At 39.5% G+C, this 17330-nt stretch overlaps 1 protein-coding gene across 1 annotated transcript; it reads right to left on the reverse strand.

Moving 5' to 3' along the window:
* Positions 1 to 992: 992 nt before the first annotated feature.
* LOC127747617 (uncharacterized) lies at positions 993 to 4374 on the reverse strand. Its single transcript, XM_052261698.1, has 3 exons — positions 4211 to 4374; positions 3700 to 4129; positions 993 to 1034 (listed from the first exon to the last, which is right to left on the reverse strand). Exons 1-3 carry the CDS (start codon positions 4372 to 4374, stop codon positions 993 to 995), a joined length of 636 nt encoding a protein of 211 aa, XP_052117658.1.
* Between the last annotated feature and the right edge of the window lie 12956 nt (positions 4375 to 17330).

The following is a 17330-nucleotide window of genomic DNA, read 5'->3' on the forward strand; positions in this document are numbered from 1 at the left end:
TTTCAAAAATCTTATCTTTTTCAAAATCTTACCTTATCCTTCTTCAAAATTCAAAAATTTTATCATATCTTTTTCAAATTTCAAATTTTAAAATTAAATCTTTTTCAAAATCAAATTTCAAATCATATCTTTTTCAAATCTTTTTCTTATCTTTTCTAACTTAAAATTTTTAAATCAAATCTTTTTCCGAAAGAGAGAGAAGGTAAGTGATTATCTTTTCAAAATTAATTTTCAAATCTTTTTAATTTAGATGGTATCTTTCTTAACCTCTTTTCATATCTCTATCTTATCTCTCTCTTCTTTTTCCAAACTTCCTAACTAACTCTTCTCTCTCAATTTTTGAAAACTACCCTCTTCTTCTCTCTCATCTATTTTCGAAAATTCACTAACTAATTTTAATTCTTTTTAAATTATTAACCTTAATTTTTGAAAATAATTAATAAATAAAAATAAATATATTTTAATTCTTATTTATCTCTTTTATTTCTAATTCTTTTATTTTCTACTTCTATTTCTTCGAACTCTACTCCTCTCCCATCCTACATCTACACTTTTCTATCTTTTTCTTCTTTCTTCACATCTCACTGGGAGTCTTTGTAACACCCTAATTAGCCTAAGCCTTACCTCGCGTCGTAAATCAAAGGTTAATCACAGGTTACGACAGTTCTAAGCTTATACATATATTATATAGAAGGAATTAGTATTATCTAGAAGCCCGATGAAGAGTGTGGCTCAAAAACAGGATTTAAAAAGCGCAGAACATACTAGCAAGGATACTGACTTAAAGCATAAGGAACAGGTATAAAATAACAAAACATCGTAGTATAATAGTATAATATCATAAGACGCTAGCCATAACTCGCGGAGTTTAAGCCGACTAGCCAGATACAGACCATATATGAAACCAGACAAAAATAATAATAATAATAATAATAATAATAATAATAATAAATCAAAAGGACTCCAAAAGATATCCAGATCCTCCTCTCCTGTCACCAACCAGACAAGTCACCGAGGTGGGTTGCGATCTGCATCTGAAAAACACAATAGAAATATGGTGTGAGAACCAGAGGTTCTCACTATGGTAACAATTCCCAATGATGTAGGATATAAGACCCCGGGACGCCAAAGGCAATCCTAGACTCCATATCCATCACAAGATTCAAGCTTAAAGCATTCTAAAACAAAACAGTATAATAGGTAATTCTTTAATACAACTTAAGTCGTAGTATCATAAAAGGGTAATCTATCTTAAGGAATTTCTAATCTAATCAAATACAGCTGTCCCACAGCTTTCACCAACCGATCCGCCCTGCGACCCCATCACCACTGCCTTTCAAACCTCCTCAACCACAGTAAAAGCACAAGTATATGCAATACAAGTAAAACACAAGTAGAAGCACATAGAGCAATTAATACAAGTAGCAATTAGACATGTTATACAGATAGGGAAAACAATATCAAGTCGGTAAAGCATACAAATAGGTAGAAAATGCATATAATGAATGCGTGTCCTATTGGCTGTGATATCACATTGTCAGTTCAATTGCCAACCCGATACATCCCCATGGAGATGTTGCCCTTCGGAATCATGGTGTAGGAACCCCCGAGATATAGTGCTCGGATCACTATCCAGGGTTTTGCGTCTGTACGCTCTAATGATCCGAAGGGATGTGAGCGGGATCTCTTGCCTCCGTCCTCACATCTAAGTGCAAGCGGGATTAACCACCATCCTTACGCCGCCGCTGCTACCTCGACAGGCGGGATTAACCACCGTCCCTACAGGGCGCATAGCGTCTCAAAATCTTAGTATAAAATAATAGTACAATGGTTTTCAAAATCATTTTAGTACAAAATGGATCCATCACTTCATTCAGAGTCCTCGACTCTTTTCAACCATTATCCCTTTACATTTCAGTTCCTTGATCTCGCATCTCATTCAGCAACCATTCATCACACATCATCAAACCTTCCCCAATACAACAGAAATCTAGTCCTCAATCTGCTAACTTTTCCAAAATAATAGTATATAAAACCCTTAAACTATTTCCCATGTTTGAGCATCCAAAAAAATGTCCAAAAGTCTTTAAAAGGTGTTGTGGAAGATTACAACCTCATTGGGAAGGTGAAATAGTTGAAAACAAAACAAAATTTGAGAAACAGGGCGTGTGCGTCCGCACAGGGGTGTGCGTGCGCATGCCCAGGAAATTTTTAAAAGGGTGCATACGCACAGGGTTGTGCGTACGCACAAGTACCAAAAATTTTAAAAGTTATGATAAAACAAAGTTATGATCAAACAAAGTTCCCCAAAATTTCACTTTTACCCAAAATCACAACTTTCACGATTCTTTGTAAAACTCAACCAAAACTAACCCAAACCATTCCAAACCCCAATTCTCATCAAAATCAACATTTTATGCCATATTTCACCAAACTTACCACATTTTCCCTCATCGTTCCTCATCCACAAAATCCATATCAATTTATCTCATACATCAAACTTCATTAACAATTTTTCCAACTATATTACCAATTATTCAACACCAATATCACATGTATCAACATATTCATTACTCCATTTCACAATTCATTTATTTTCATCATATTACTATTAATCAACAATCTCAACTCAAAATCATCATTTCATCAAACATCATCATACAATAACATCCAACAACTCATCAACCATTCAAATCCAATCCTATCCTGTGGCTCACTAGCCTAAGTATCCATGAATATTATATACTACATAGAGGAAACCGTAACCATACCTTGGCCGATTCCCAATATGAACCAAATGAGCTTTCACCCAAAATCCAACCACTAATAGAGCTCCAACAAACACCAACAAGCTCCAAACTCACAATAATCAAGCTATATACATATAAATCACCACAAAAAAATCAACCTAGGGCTCAACATAAATCAAAAGATTACAAGAGATCAAAGCCTCTTACCTTTCCCAACAGATTTGGATGGCAAAACCCAAAGCTAAGCAAGGATTAGAGTGAACCTAAACATCAAGAATCACAAAAACTAACTTAATCCAAACCCTAGGTACCCAAAATTTTGGAGAGAAGAACTGAGGAGATTTCGAGCTTACCACTAGAGTTTCTTGGATGGTTTTTGTAGAGCTCTTCACAAGGAACGCGTAGTCGCTGACGGCACACAAATCAGAGCTCTAGAACACAAGATATGAGCTTGAGAAGATTGAGGTGATTAGGGTTTAACCTCTTCTTCTCTCCCTCTTTCAAATCTGAAGTGTGTGTGTGTTTATGAGGCTAAGGTTCACTAAATGAACCTTTATATATGTTGACTTGGGCCCGGTTCAACCCGTTAGCATTTTTAGCCCGTTTGGCCCAACTATAGGCCAAACCTTAAAATTAATGCTTGGTTTTCCATTTCTACTATTTTTCTAAGGTTTTTGACTGTTTCCACTTTTTCTCGTGCAGCACCGGGCAGACTTGAACCGGTTCAAATGCCGATTCACTGTTTTTCACGATTTTTCACAGAAAACACATTTTCTGGCTCGGATAAACCCACTGAGTCCAAAAATGATGTTTAAAACCTCAAATTCTCACTCTAACTTTTCGAAATCAAATTTGGGCAATATAACCACTTAATTAATAGGTTCAATTAATTGCGGTTCTTACATTCTCCCCACCAAATAAGAAAATTTTCCCTCAAAACTTGAATTACCTGAGAAAAGTCAGGATAGTCCTTTCGCATCTCGGATTCCAATTCCCAAGTATGCTCTTTAACTCCTGCTCGCTTCCAAACAACTTTGACCGGTCTCACTTGGAAAGTCAAGTTTTTCCTCAACTCAACCGTCTCATGCTCCAACACATGAGTCGCGTCCGCCGTGTACTTATAGAGTTGTGACACGTGGAACACGTCATGTAGGTTAGATAGGTGAGGTGGCAAAGCCACTTGGTATGCCACCGGCCCGAAACGCCTTAGGATCTGAAACAGTCCAATATACCTCGGATTCAACTTCTTGGTGTTGATTGCTCTTCCAATCCCAACTGTGGGGGTAACTCGTAGAAACACATGTTCTCCCACTTCAAACTCCAACGATTTTCTTCTCTGGTCTGCATAACTCTTTTGTCGACTCTGAGCAGTCAAAATCCTTTATCATATTTTCTTAATATTCTCCATAATCTCTGCTATCACATCTGGACCCAAAATGCTTGCTTTGCCCGATTCATACCAACAAAGCAGAGACTGGCACTTCCGTCCATACAAAGCCTCATACGGAGCCATCCCAATGCTCGCATGAAAGCTATTGTTGTACGCAAACTCCACCAATGGCATGTAGCGGTCCCAACTTCCAGGTTGGTCCAAAACACTCGCTCTCAGCATATCTTTCAACATCTAAATAATCCTTTCCGACTATCCATCTGTTTGTGGATGATACGCCGTACTAAGACATAGCTTTGTACCGAAAGCCTTTTGAAAAGCTCCCCAAAACCTTAATGTGAATCGGGGCTCACGGTTCGACACTATGCTCGATGGCACACTATGCAACCTTACTATCTCTTTTATATACAACCTTGCTAACTCTTCCATGGAACAGTTTACTCGAATAGGTAGAAAGTGAGCAGAATTGGTTAAGCGATCCACGATCACCCAAATCGCATCAAATCCTGACCTAGTCCTTGGTAAACTGGTCACAAAATCCATTGCAATACCTTCCCACTTCCATTGAGGTATTTCAAGTGGTTGAAGCATTCCCGATGGCTTTTGATGTTCTATCTTCACCTTCTGACACGCCAGACACCTTGAGACATGTTCTGCCACATCCTTCTTCATACCAGGCCACCAGAACATAGTCTTCAGATCATGGTACATCTTAGTACTTCCCGGGTGAATAGAAAATCCACTCTTTTGCGCTTCTCTCAATATATCTTGTCGCAACGTCCCCACATCCGGCACAATGACTCTTCCCTTGAATTTCTATAATCTGTCTTGATCCCATGACACTCTCCATTGCTTCCCTTGTTCGATGGCTGGCAATACTTTTGGTAACACGTCATCGTTCTGATGAGCCTTTAGGAGTTCAGATTTAAAGTCACTTGAGATTTGTAACTGATTTAAGCAGACTCTTCTGACATCCTCACCAATATCCAACTTAAGATCCACGAACTTCTCCATCAGCTTCTCTTCCATGAGTCTCATCTAGGCTATTGTCAAGGATTTTTGACTCAAAGCGTCTGCCACTACATTCGCCTTTCCAAGGTGATAACTCAGTTCAAAATCATAATCCTTAAGCAATTCCATCCACCTCCTCTGACGCATATTTAGCTCCTTCTGATCAAAGATGTATTTGAGACTTCTATGATCAGAAAAGACGCTAAACCTCACTCCGTACAAATGGTGTCTCCAAATCTTCAATGCAAACACAATCGCCGCCAATTCCAAGTCATGAGTTGGGTAATTCACTTCACGCGGTCTCAGCTGATGTGATGCGTAAGCCACCACGTTCCAGTGTTGCATCAACACGCAGCCCAAATCCTTCAAGGAAGCGTCACAGTACACTTCAAACAGTTCATGCGGTTCTGGCAAGATCAAAACAGGTGCTGAAGTTAACCTCTATTTCAAAGTCTGAAAACTCTCTTCACACTCCGACGTCCAAACAAATGGCGCTTCCTTTCTTGTCAACTTGGTCATTGGTAGCACAAGCCGGGAAAATCCTTCGATAAATCTCCGGTAATATTCGGCTAACCCCAAGAAGCTCCTGACTTCCATCATCGTCGTCGGTCTTTCCCATTCCATCACCGCTTCTACCTTAGAAGGATCCACCGCTATACCTCCTTTGCTCACCACGTGACCTAGGAACTTTACTTTCTACTTCCAGAACTCGCACTTCGACAACTTAGCATACAACTTTCGCTTTTTCAGGATTTGCAGCACAATCCTCAAATGCTCCTCATGTTCCTTCGCTGTCTTGGAGTAAACTAAGATGTCGTTTATGAAAACCACCACGAACTTGTCCAGAAAGGGATGAAAGACTCTGTTCATATAATCCATAAAGACAGTAGGTGTATTCGTTAACCCAAAGGACATCACCGCAAACTCGTAGTGTCCATAACGTGTTCTAAACGCGGTCTTAGGGAGGTCATCCTCTTTCACCCTTATCTGATGGTAACTAGATCTCAAATCAATCTTGGAAAATACTCCAGCTCTTTGCAGTTGATCCATCAAGTCATCTATCCTTGGCAGCGGGTACTTATTTTTCATAGTCACTTTATTCAACTGACGGTACTCCACACACAGTCGTATTCATCCATCCTTCTTCTTCACCAATAAAACTGGCGCTCCCTATGGTGACACACTCGGTCGAATGAACCTCTTGTTCAGAAGCTCCTCCAACTGGACCTTTAACTCAGCCAGCTCTTTTGGGGCCATCCTATACTGCACAATCGACACTGGTCTGGCTCCCGACACTAATTCAATCGCAAACTCAATCTCTCTTTGTGGTGGGAATTTAGGAATATCCTCCAGAAATACCTCCGAAAAATCCCTAACTACCAGTAGCAGTTAACAAGATGTAACCCTGACACTCTTCCCCACCACAATGCACTATAATAGAGTTCAGGTAATATCCTGCGGTTATCACTACCCCACTCTCTCCTTCCGGCATAAATTGAATAGTCTGTTCAAACCAATCCAACAAAACTCGATTTTTCGACAACCAATCAAACTCCAAAATCATCTCCAACCCAACCATAGGTAAACAGATCAAATCATGTATAAAATCTCTACCCTGAAGCTTGAAACCTACTTGTCTACAACCTGATCTAGTTAAAATTGTCTGATGCGGAGTATGTACATGCAGATCAAACGGCAACTCTGACACTTACAAGCCTAACTCTTCAACTTTAGCAAACGAGATAAAAGAATGCATTGCTCCAGTATCATATAATGCAATTAAAGTCTTATCACCAAATAAATAAATACCTTTCATCAACGGATCTACCTTGGAAGCATCCTTGGCATTCACAGCAAAAACTCGCCCCTGGTGCTGACTTTGACCCACAGTCGGGTTCTTCCCACGAGTGCAATCCCTCACAATATGACCAGGCAAACCACAGTTGAAACAACAACCTAAACCAATCTTGCATGATTCATAAGGGTGAAAACGCCCACAACGCACACAAGTCAAATCTGGGAAATTTTTACTCTGATTTCCTCTCCCCTTAGCATATTGAAACTGACTCTGAGTATTCTTTCTGAAACCTCCTTGACTTTGATGCGCATTTCCTCCACTCTTAAAGCTTTGACCTCTTGGATGATAATACTTGCCATGCCCTTTACTACTACTTCCTCCATGAGTGTCCTTGGATGCAGCCACCGCCCTTGCTTTGTTCACCAAGTCGGAGAAGACACGGATCTCCATAGGAGCCATAGCAGTCATAATGCTGTCCTTCAAACCCCTTTGATACTTAATACACCTACAGCTCTCGAAGGTCTCCGGGTCACCCTGACACACCCGAGAAATTCTACAAAGCTCTTTAAACTTGTTGGTGTACTCAGCCATAAACATGGAACCTTGTTTCAGCTGCATTAGTTATATCTCCTTCTCTTCCCTTGCAGACTCAGGGAAGTTTCTTCTTAAAAAAGGCCGTTCAGAACACATCCCATGGAACCTCAGCGTTCTAAAGCTGTAGCAAGTGACACTTTGCTTGCCACTAGGGCTGGGCCTCTCCCGCAAGCTGATAAGTGGAAAACTCCACAAACTGATTGTATGGAACATGTTGTGCCTGTAAAGCACGCTCCATGGCCTGGAACCAGTGGTCCACTTCAGTAGGATTAGTTGATCCTCAGAATGTTGGCAGATAAACCTTGAGAAAGGTTGCCAAAGTCATCGGAATGCCTCCCATGTTATCTCTATTTTCTTCAGTGTTAGCATAAGCATTCCCTTTGCCGTTCATATTTCCGTTGCCGTTCCCGGCCGGTTGGCCTAGCCTCTGTACAACTTGTACAATCACAGCAGCATTCACCTCCATAATGTTGGCCAGGTTCACCATTGCCGCCATGAATTCGGCATGGTTATCCGCCGGTTGCTCATTCCTACTCTCACGTGAACGTGCGCGACCTCGTCCGTGAGTGGCCATGTAGGATTTCTGTCTATACCAAACAATCGATATCAAAGTGATCAGTCTCAATATCAAAAGTCTAGTGCTTCAATTTATCCCAAACAGGCACTCACAAACAAGCATGCTATGCATATATCAGACAGATAAACCAGGCCCTGATACCACTAAATATAACACCCTAATTAGCCTAAGCCTTACCTTGCGTCGTAAAGCAAAGGTTAATCAAAGGTTATGACAGTTCTAAGCTTATACATATATTATATAAAAGGAATTAATACTATCTAGAAGTCCGATGAAGAGTGTGGCTCAAAAACAGGATTTAAAAAGTGCATAACGTACTAGCGAAGCTACTGACTTAAAGCATAAGGACCATGTATAAAATAACAAAACATCATAGTATAATTGTATAATATCATAAGACGCTAGTCATAACTCGCAGAGTTTAAGCCGACTAGCTAGATACAAACCATATATGAAACTAGACAGTGAAAACAGCTTATACAAGTTTTGTTCTCTCAAATACAAGCCTCTAGGCCAATCCAAGTACAAAAGTGATAGACATATATATAAAATAAATCAAAAGAACTCCAAAAGATATCCAGATCCTCCGCTCCTGTCACCAACCAGACAACTCACCGAGGTGGGTTGCGACCTGCATCTAAAAAACACAACAGAAATATGGTATGAGAACCGGAGGTTCTCAGTATGGTAATAGTTCCCAATGATGTAGGAGAGAAGACCTCGGGATGCCAAAGGCAATCCTAGACTCCATATCCATCACAAGATTCAAGCTTAAAGCATTCTAAAACAAAACAGCATAATAGATAATTCTTTAATACAACTTAAGCCGTAGTACCATAAAAGGGTAATCTATCTTAAGAGATTTCTAATCTAATCAAACGCTGCTGACGAGCGGGTTTTTCGCACGGTCTAAAATTTCCACAAATAAATCCTTGTTGAAAGTATAGCTTCTAGACCGACAAAGAATCCATTTCGTGCAAAAGTTTTGGTTGTCACAAGTAACAAACCCCTAATAAAATTGATAACCGAAGTATTTAAACCTTGGGTCGTCTCTCACGGAATTGCAACGAAGTGTTCTTATTATTGGTTATGAGTTGTGTAAATTGGGGTTTTAGGGATGAGAAATAAGAAGAGTAAATTGTAGAGAAAATAGAATGATAACAATAAAAACTCTTGTCAAGGTATGAGAATTGGAAGTCTTATCCTAGTTATCATTATCAATTATGATGAGAGTTGTCTGTTGCTCCCACTTGGTCAACCTCTAATTATGAAGGTAAGTCAAGTAGATAAATCAATATGAATCCTCAGGTCCTAGTCAACTCCCAAGGAAAGACTAGAGTTAGTGGAATTCAAATCAACTAGCAAACATAACAATTATCCATCAACAAAGGAGTTTGATAACTCAAGTGTCACCAATTACTCAACGAAAGCCAAAAGTAGAAAAATCTACTCTAGAACTCTCCCAAGTATTTTATCAAACACTTGGAAGGCACAACACAAAAGCACAGAAAAGTAATAGCATCCAAATAACCAATCTCAAATATCAGCAACATAGATCAAAAGGGAGCAATGTTGAATATGAAACACCTCAAATTATATTAAAATAGAGAATTCAATCAGAAAAGGAATGTATATATCAAAGTATTAGAATCAATAAGAGTGGAAGAGAATTAAGTCAAAGAAAATTAAACCTAGGATTGAGAAGAGATAATCCTAAATCCTAAAACCTAAGAGAGAGAAGAGAGCCTCTCTCTCTCTAAAGCTACATCTAAAACCTAAAATTATGAAAAGTGAGAAGTGTCCTTGATTCCTCCACTCTGCATCTTTAATCTGTGTTTTCTGGGCCGAGAACTAGGTCAAAAACAGCCTAGAAATCGCTGGGGACGATTTCTGGGTCGCTAAATTTTCTACAGAACAATGCGTGTGCGTCACTTAGCTGTACGGCCACTATTGCAAATTATATTTTATTTCAAAGCCCCAGACGTTAGCTTTCCAACGCAACTAGAACTGCCTCATTTGGACCTCTGTAGCCCAAGTTATGACCGATTGAATGCGAAGAGGTCAGGGCTGACAGCATTAGCAATTCCTTCAGCTTCTTGTATCCCTTCAACTTTTGCATGCTTCCTTTCTATCTTCTAAGCCATTCCTGCCCTATAAACCCAGAAATCACTTAACACACATATCAAGGCATCGAATGGAAATAAGAAAGGATTAAAATTTGCAAAATTAAGGCCAAAGAAGCATGTTTCCAATCATAGCACAAAATCAAGAAGGAAAATATAAAACATGCGAATTGTATGAATAAGTGTGAGAATAATAGATAAAATCCACTAGATTAAATACAGGATAAACCCTAAAAATGGGATTTATCAGCCGCTATCCCACAGCCTTCACTAACCGATCCGCCATGCGACCCCATCGCCACCGCCTTTCGAACCTCCTCAACCCCAGTAAAAGCACAAGTATATGCAATACAAGAAAAACACAAGTAGAAGCATATAGAGCAATTAATACAAGTAGCAATTAGACATGTTATACAGATAGGGAAAACAATATAAAGTCGGCAAAGCATACAAATAGGTAGAAAATGCATATGATGAATGCCTGCCCTATTGGCTGTGAAATCACATTGTCGGTTCAACTGCAAACCCGACACATCCCCATGGAGATGTTGCCCTTCGAAATCATGGTGTGGGAACCCCCGAGATATAGTGCTCAGATCACTATTGATGCACGAAATTTGAATCCCAATATCAAAATCAAGATTTCTTATGATCTCGTACCACTAACCAGCAAGTGCACTGGGTCGTCCAAGTAATACCTTACGTGAGTAAGGGTCGATCCCACGGAGATTATTGGTTTGAAGCAAGCTATGTTTATTTTATTATTCTTAGTCAGGATATCAATTAAAATTATCAGTTTGAATTATTATAAGAATAAAAGAGCATAAAATAAATAATTGTTACTTTAATAATGGAGAATTTGTTGGAGTTTTTAGAGATGCTTTGTCTGCTTTATTTCAGCTTTTCTCTTGTAATCCTCTTCCCACACGCAAGGCTCCTTCCATGGCAAGCTCTATGTAGGGTGTCACCGTTGTCAATGGCTACTTCCCATCCTCTTAGTGAAAACGGTCCAAATGCTCTGTCACAGCACGGCTAATCATCTGTCGGTTCTCAATCAGGTTGGAATAGAATCCAATGATTCTTTTGCGTCTGTCACTAATGCCTAGCCTTCAGGAGTTTGAAGCTCATCACAGTCATCCAATCCCAGAATCCTACTCGGAATACCACAGACAAGGTTTAGACTTTCCGGATTCTCATGAATGCCGCCATCAATCCGGCTTATACCACGAAGATTCTGATTAAGGAATCTAAGAGATACTCATTCAATATGATGTAGAACGGAGGTGGTTGTTTTGCACACGTTCATGGATTGAGGAAGGTGATGAGTGTCACGGATCATCACCTTCTTCATAGCTAAGCGCGAATGAACATCTTAGATAAGAACAAACGTGTTTGAATGGAAAACAGAAGTAATTGCATTAATTCATCGAGACGCTGCAGAGCTCCTCACCCCCCAACAATGGAGTTTAGAGACTCATGCCGTCAAAGAGTATAAAATTCAAATCTAAAAATGTCATGAGGTACCAAATAAGTCTCTAAAAGTTGTTTAAATACTAAACTAGTAACCTAGGTTTAGAGAGAATGAGTAAACTAAGATAATTGGTGCAGAGATTCACTTCTGGGGCCCACTTGGTGTGTGCTGGGGCTGAGACTTAAGCCTCTCATGTGCTTGGGCTGTTTCTGGAGTTGAACGCCAGGTTGTAACGTGTTTTAGGCGTTGAACTCCAACTTGTAACCTGTTTCTGGCGTTGGACGCCAGACTGCAACATGGAACTGGCGTTGAATGCCAGTTTACGTCGTCTATCTTCGCGCAAATTATGGACTATTATATATTTCTGGAAAGCCCTGGATGTCTACTTTGCAACCCAATTGAGAGCGCGTCAATTGGACTCCTGTAGCTCCAAAAAATCCATTCCGAGTGCAGGGAGGTCAGGATCCAACAGAATCAGCAGTCCTTTTTCAGTCTAACTCAGATTTTTGCTCAGCTCCCTTAATTTCAGCCAGAAAATACCTGAAATCACAGAAAAACAAACAAACTCATAGTAAAGTCCAGAAATATGATTTTTGCTTAAAAACTAATAAAATTCTATTAAAAACTAATAAAAACATGCTAACATCTACATGAAATTACCCCCAAAAAGCGTATAAAATAGCCGCTCATCACAACACCAAATTAAACTGTTGCTTGTCCTCAAGCAACTAGATAGATAAAATAGGATGAAAAGAAATTAAGAAGCAATAATATTAAGAGTTTTAAGTGGAGCTCAGATTCTTATCTAGATGAGCGGGGCTAGTAGCTTTTTGACTTCCGAACAGTTTTGGCGTCTCACTTTATCCTTTGAAATTCAGAATGATTGGCATCCATAGGAACTCAGAGTTGTAGTTTAGAGTGATTGGCGTCTCTGGGAACTTAGAATTTTGGATAGTGTTATTGACTTTCCTAGTTAAGCATGTTTGATTCTTGAACACAGCTACTTATGAGTCTTGGCCTTGGCCCTAAGCACTTTGTTTTCCAGTATTACCACCGGATACATAAATGCCACAGACACATAATTGGGTGAACCTTTTCAGATTGTGACTTAGCTTTGCTAAAGTCCCCAATTAGAGGTGTCCAGAGTTCTTAAGCACACTCTTTTGCCTTGGATCACGACTTTAACCACTCAGTCTCAAGCTTTTCACTTGGACCTGCATGCCACAAGCACATAGTTAGGGACAACTTGATTTAGCCGCTTAGGCCTGGAATTACTTTCTTGGGCCCTCCTATCCACTGATGCTCAAAGCCTTGGATCCTTTTCACCCTTGCCTTTTGGTTTTAAGGGCTATTGGCTTTTTTTTTTCACTGCTTTTCCTTGCTTCAAGAATCAAATTCATGATTTTTCAGATCATCAATAATATTTTTCTTGTTCCTCATTCTTTCAGGAGCCAACAATTTTAACATTCATGAAATTCAAGATAAAAAATATGCACTGTTCAAGCATTCATTCAGAAGACAAAAAGTATTGCCACCACATATAATTAATTGTAATTTTTTTCTTATTAAGAACTCGAAAAATATAAATTACTTCTTTATTCTAAAAATCTACTATTTTATTCATGTTTAATGATGATGGAAAAAATAAATTATAACTTAATTGGAAATAAAACCAAAATAGATATGCTAATTACTACGACTCTTATATAACTTCTAAGGTAAATTTCTATAATAGCAATATCACAGAGTTAAAGATAAAATTAAAACTCAACAACCTGTATTTTGGGAAGTGGATGTTCCTCTAGTCTGTGGGGTGCTTGGTCCTTCAAGAATTAATTTCTGACGCTTCAGCTCTCTCAAGTCACGCCCTTGCTCCTCTTGTTCCCTAAGCAATTTGCAAAGCATGCTACTTTGATTATTCTATTCTTCCTTTATTTGGTTCATAGCTTCTTGCAATTTGGAAACAGATGCCTCAAGATGCTCCCAATATTCGAATTGAGGGAGTTCTGGGAGGAATTCTTGTGCTCTCCTCTTGATTGGGTCAGCCTGCAACTGTTGTCTTTCCATTGATATTTTAGTGATTAGCCGCTCAACTGAGATATACTCAGTTATTCCCGTCCTCACTCCAACATCTTTGCAGAGCATAGAAATTAAGCTTGGATACGCCAATTTGGCATCTTTGGAGTTCTTGTTTGCTATTTTGTAGAGTTCACACGAGATTAGCTGATGAACCTCTACTTCTCTTCCCAACATGATGCAGTGAATCATCACTGCTCTTTTAACAGTGACTTCAGAACGGTTGCTGGTGGGCAATATAGAACGCCCAATGAAGTCCAGCCAGCCTCTGGCAACTGGTTTGAGATCTTCCCTCTTGAGTTGATTTGGGATGCCAGTGGTGCTGGTGGTCCACCTGGCTCCAGGGATGCATATATCCTCTAGAATCTTGTCCAGGCCTTTGTTTATCCTCATCATTCTCCTGTTAAAGGAGTCTGGGTCATCTTTCAGTTAAGGAAGCTTAAAGATCTCCTTGATTTTGTCAGGGTGGATGTGAACAATCTTTCCTCTGACCAAGGTTCGATAGTCATAGAGGGCAGTTCCAGTTATTCTTTGCCTGTCTGTTTGCCACAGATTAGCGTAGAACTCCTGAACCATATTCCTTCCCACTTTTGTTTCAGGATTAGCTAGGATTTCCCAGTTCCTATTTCGAATTTGCTCTTGGATCTTCGGATATTCATCTTCTTTCAGATCGAACTTGACTTCCAGGATCACTGATCTTAGACCCATTATTTTGTAGTAATGGTCTGAATGTTCTTTGGTTAAGAACTTCCCTTAATTCCAAAGTGGTTTTGGAATATTCTCTTTCTTGCCTCTTGAAGTGGGTTGTTTTCCTTTAGGAGCCATGATCTTAGTGATTATGTTTTTGTGATCACGGATAAATACACCAAACTTAGAGGTTTGCTTGTCCTCAAGCAAAAGAAAAGAAAGGAGAGGGATAGGAGGAAAGCAAGTGTGGAATGGTGGATGATGGGAGGGGCGCCGAATGTGGATATAAGGGGGGGAGGGTGGGTTTCAAAAATTTTGAGGAAAGATAAGATAGAGGATATGATTTATAAAAGATAAATATGATAAGAAAAAGATAAAAATAAAAAGATGTTAATTATATTTGGAAAAGATAAATTTGAATTTTTATTTTGAAAGAAGATTTTAAAAGATAATTGAAATTTAAAAAAAAAAGAGTTGGATTGAATTGGAAAAAAGATTTGTCTTTATGGATTAAGATACATTTGATATATTTGAAAAAGGGATTTTAGAAATTAGGGTTAAAATTTTTGGAATTGAAGGATGATATTTTGAAACATGTTTATGCAAGAAATCATGAATTGAAACATAAAAAGTAGAAAATTTGTGAAGAAAAACGAATTTTACCTCCTCCCCACCATTCTGGCGTTAAACGCCCAAACACTGCATGTTTTGGGCGTTTAACGCCCAATTGCTGCTTCTCCTGGGCGTTCAACGCCCAGCTGTTGCTTCTTTCTGGCGTTGAACGCCAGGAAGTCTTTTGTAACTGGGCGTTTTTCTGAACACCCAGGATGCTGCAAATCTGGCGTTGAACGCCCAGAAGGTGCTTCTTTCTGGCGTTCAACGCCCAGAAGATGCTCCTTTCTGGTGTTTAACGCCCAGATGGCTATCCTTACTGGCGTTGAACGCCCAGTAGGTGCATCTTTTGGGCGTTCAACATCCAAAATATTTCTTACTGGCTTTTTCACGCCAGTGAGCTTCCAAATTCCCTTGTAACTCTATGAATTCAATCAATTGCTATTTTACCTTGAAGATACTTGACATATACCTGTAAAAATCAATTAATTAAGAAATAAACTTTGTAAATAGCTGGGTTGCCTCCCTGCAAGCGCTTCTTTATTGTCTTTAGCTGGACTATTACTGAACTTTAATCAAGCCTCAGTTTTGAGCATTCTTGCTCAAAATTGCTTTCAGGATAATGTTTGACTCTCTGTCCATTAACAATGAACTTTTTATTAGAATCATTATCCTGAAGCTCTACGTATCCATATGGTGACACGCTTGTAATCACATATGGTCCTCTCCACCGGGATTTTAATTTTTCGGAGAATAATCTGAGCCTAGAATTAAATAGCAGAACTTTCTGCCCCGGCTCAAAGACTCTGGATGACAATTTCTTATCATGCCATCTTTTTGCTTTCTCTTTGTAAATTTTTGCATTCTCGAAAGCATTGAGTCTAAATTCCTCTAGCTCATTTAACTGGAGCAATCATTTTTCTCCAGCTAACTTGGCATCAAGGTTCAGGAATCTGGTTGCCCAGTAGGCCTTGTGTTCTAATTCTACTGGCAAGTGACATGCCTTTCCATACACAAGCTGGTATGGAGATGTCCCTATAGGGGTCTTGAATGCTATTCTGTATGCCCACAAAGCATCATCCAAGCTTCTTGCCCAATCCCTTCTACGGTTAATTACAGTCCATTCCAGGATTCTTTTGAGTTCTCTATTTGAGACTTCAGCTTGCCCATTTATCTGTGGGTAATATGGAGTGGCCACTCTGTGGCTAACTCCATAACGAACTAAAGCAGAGTAAAGCTGTTTATTGCAGAAATGAGTGCCCCCATCACTGATTAGTACTCTAGGGGTGCCAAATGTGCTGAAGATGTGTTTTTGGAGGAATTTTAACATTGTCTTAGTGTCATTAGTGGGTGTAGCAATGGCTTCCACCCATTTGGATACATAATCCACTGCCACCAGAATATAAGTGTTTGAATATGATGGTGGGAAAGGCCCCATGAAGTCAATACCCCATACATCAAACAACTCAATCTCCAAGATCCCTTGTTGAGGCATGGCATAACTGTGAGGCAGATTACCAGATCTTTGGAAACTGTCACAATTAAGTACAAACACTCGGGAATCTTTATAGAGAGTAGGCCAGTAGAAGCCACATTGGAGGACTCTTGTGGCTGTTCGCTCACTTCCAAAATGTCCTCCATACTGTGATCCATGGCAGTGCCAGAGGATCTTCTGTGCTTCTTCTTTAGGCACACATCTACGGATTACTCCGTCTGCACATCTCTTGAAGAGATATGGTTCATCCCAAAGATAGTACGTTGCATCTGTGATCAATTTCTTTGATTGCTGCCTACTGTACTCTTTGGGTATGAACCTCACTGCCTTGTAGTTCGCAATGTCTATAAACCATGGCACTTCCTGGATGGCAAAGAGTTGCTCATCCGGAAAGGTTTCAGAGATCTCAGTAAGAGGGGGGACGCCCCTTCTACTGGTTCTATTCGGGACAGGTGATCTGCTACTTGGTTCTCTGTCCCTTTTCTGTCTCTTATTTCTGTATCAAACTCTTGCAGAAGCAACACCCATCTGATGAGTCTGGGTTTTGAATCCTGCTTTGTGAGTAGATATTTAAGAGCAGCATGATTAGTGTACACAATCACTTTTGATCCTACTAAATATGATCTAAACTTGTCAATGGCGTAAACCACTACAAGCAACTCTTTTTCTATGGTTGTGTAATTCTTCTGTGCATCATTTAAAAAATGACTGGCATAGTAAATGACGTGCAGAAGCTTGTCATGCCT

The sequence above is a fragment of the Arachis duranensis genome, chromosome 5 (genome assembly GCF_000817695.3).
Source record: "Arachis duranensis cultivar V14167 chromosome 5, aradu.V14167.gnm2.J7QH, whole genome shotgun sequence".
NCBI lineage: Eukaryota > Viridiplantae > Streptophyta > Magnoliopsida > Fabales > Fabaceae > Arachis > Arachis duranensis.

What these genes read in the sequence shown, in the direction of transcription:
- LOC127747617 (XM_052261698.1), bottom strand. Translation starts at nt 4,374, where the DNA reads ATGTTGAAAGATATGCTGAGAGCGAGTGTTTTGGACCAACCTGGAAGT. An exon ending in TGCCAGTCTCTGCTTTGTTG is followed by an intron (nt 4,130 to 4,210) that starts GTATGAATCGGG and finishes AATATGATAAAG; the next exon opens with GATTTTGACTGCTCAGAGTC. An exon ending in ACTATCCTGACTTTTCTCAG is followed by an intron (nt 1,035 to 3,699) that starts GTAATTCAAGTT and finishes TGTGTTTTTCAG; the next exon opens with ATGCAGATCGCAACCCACCT.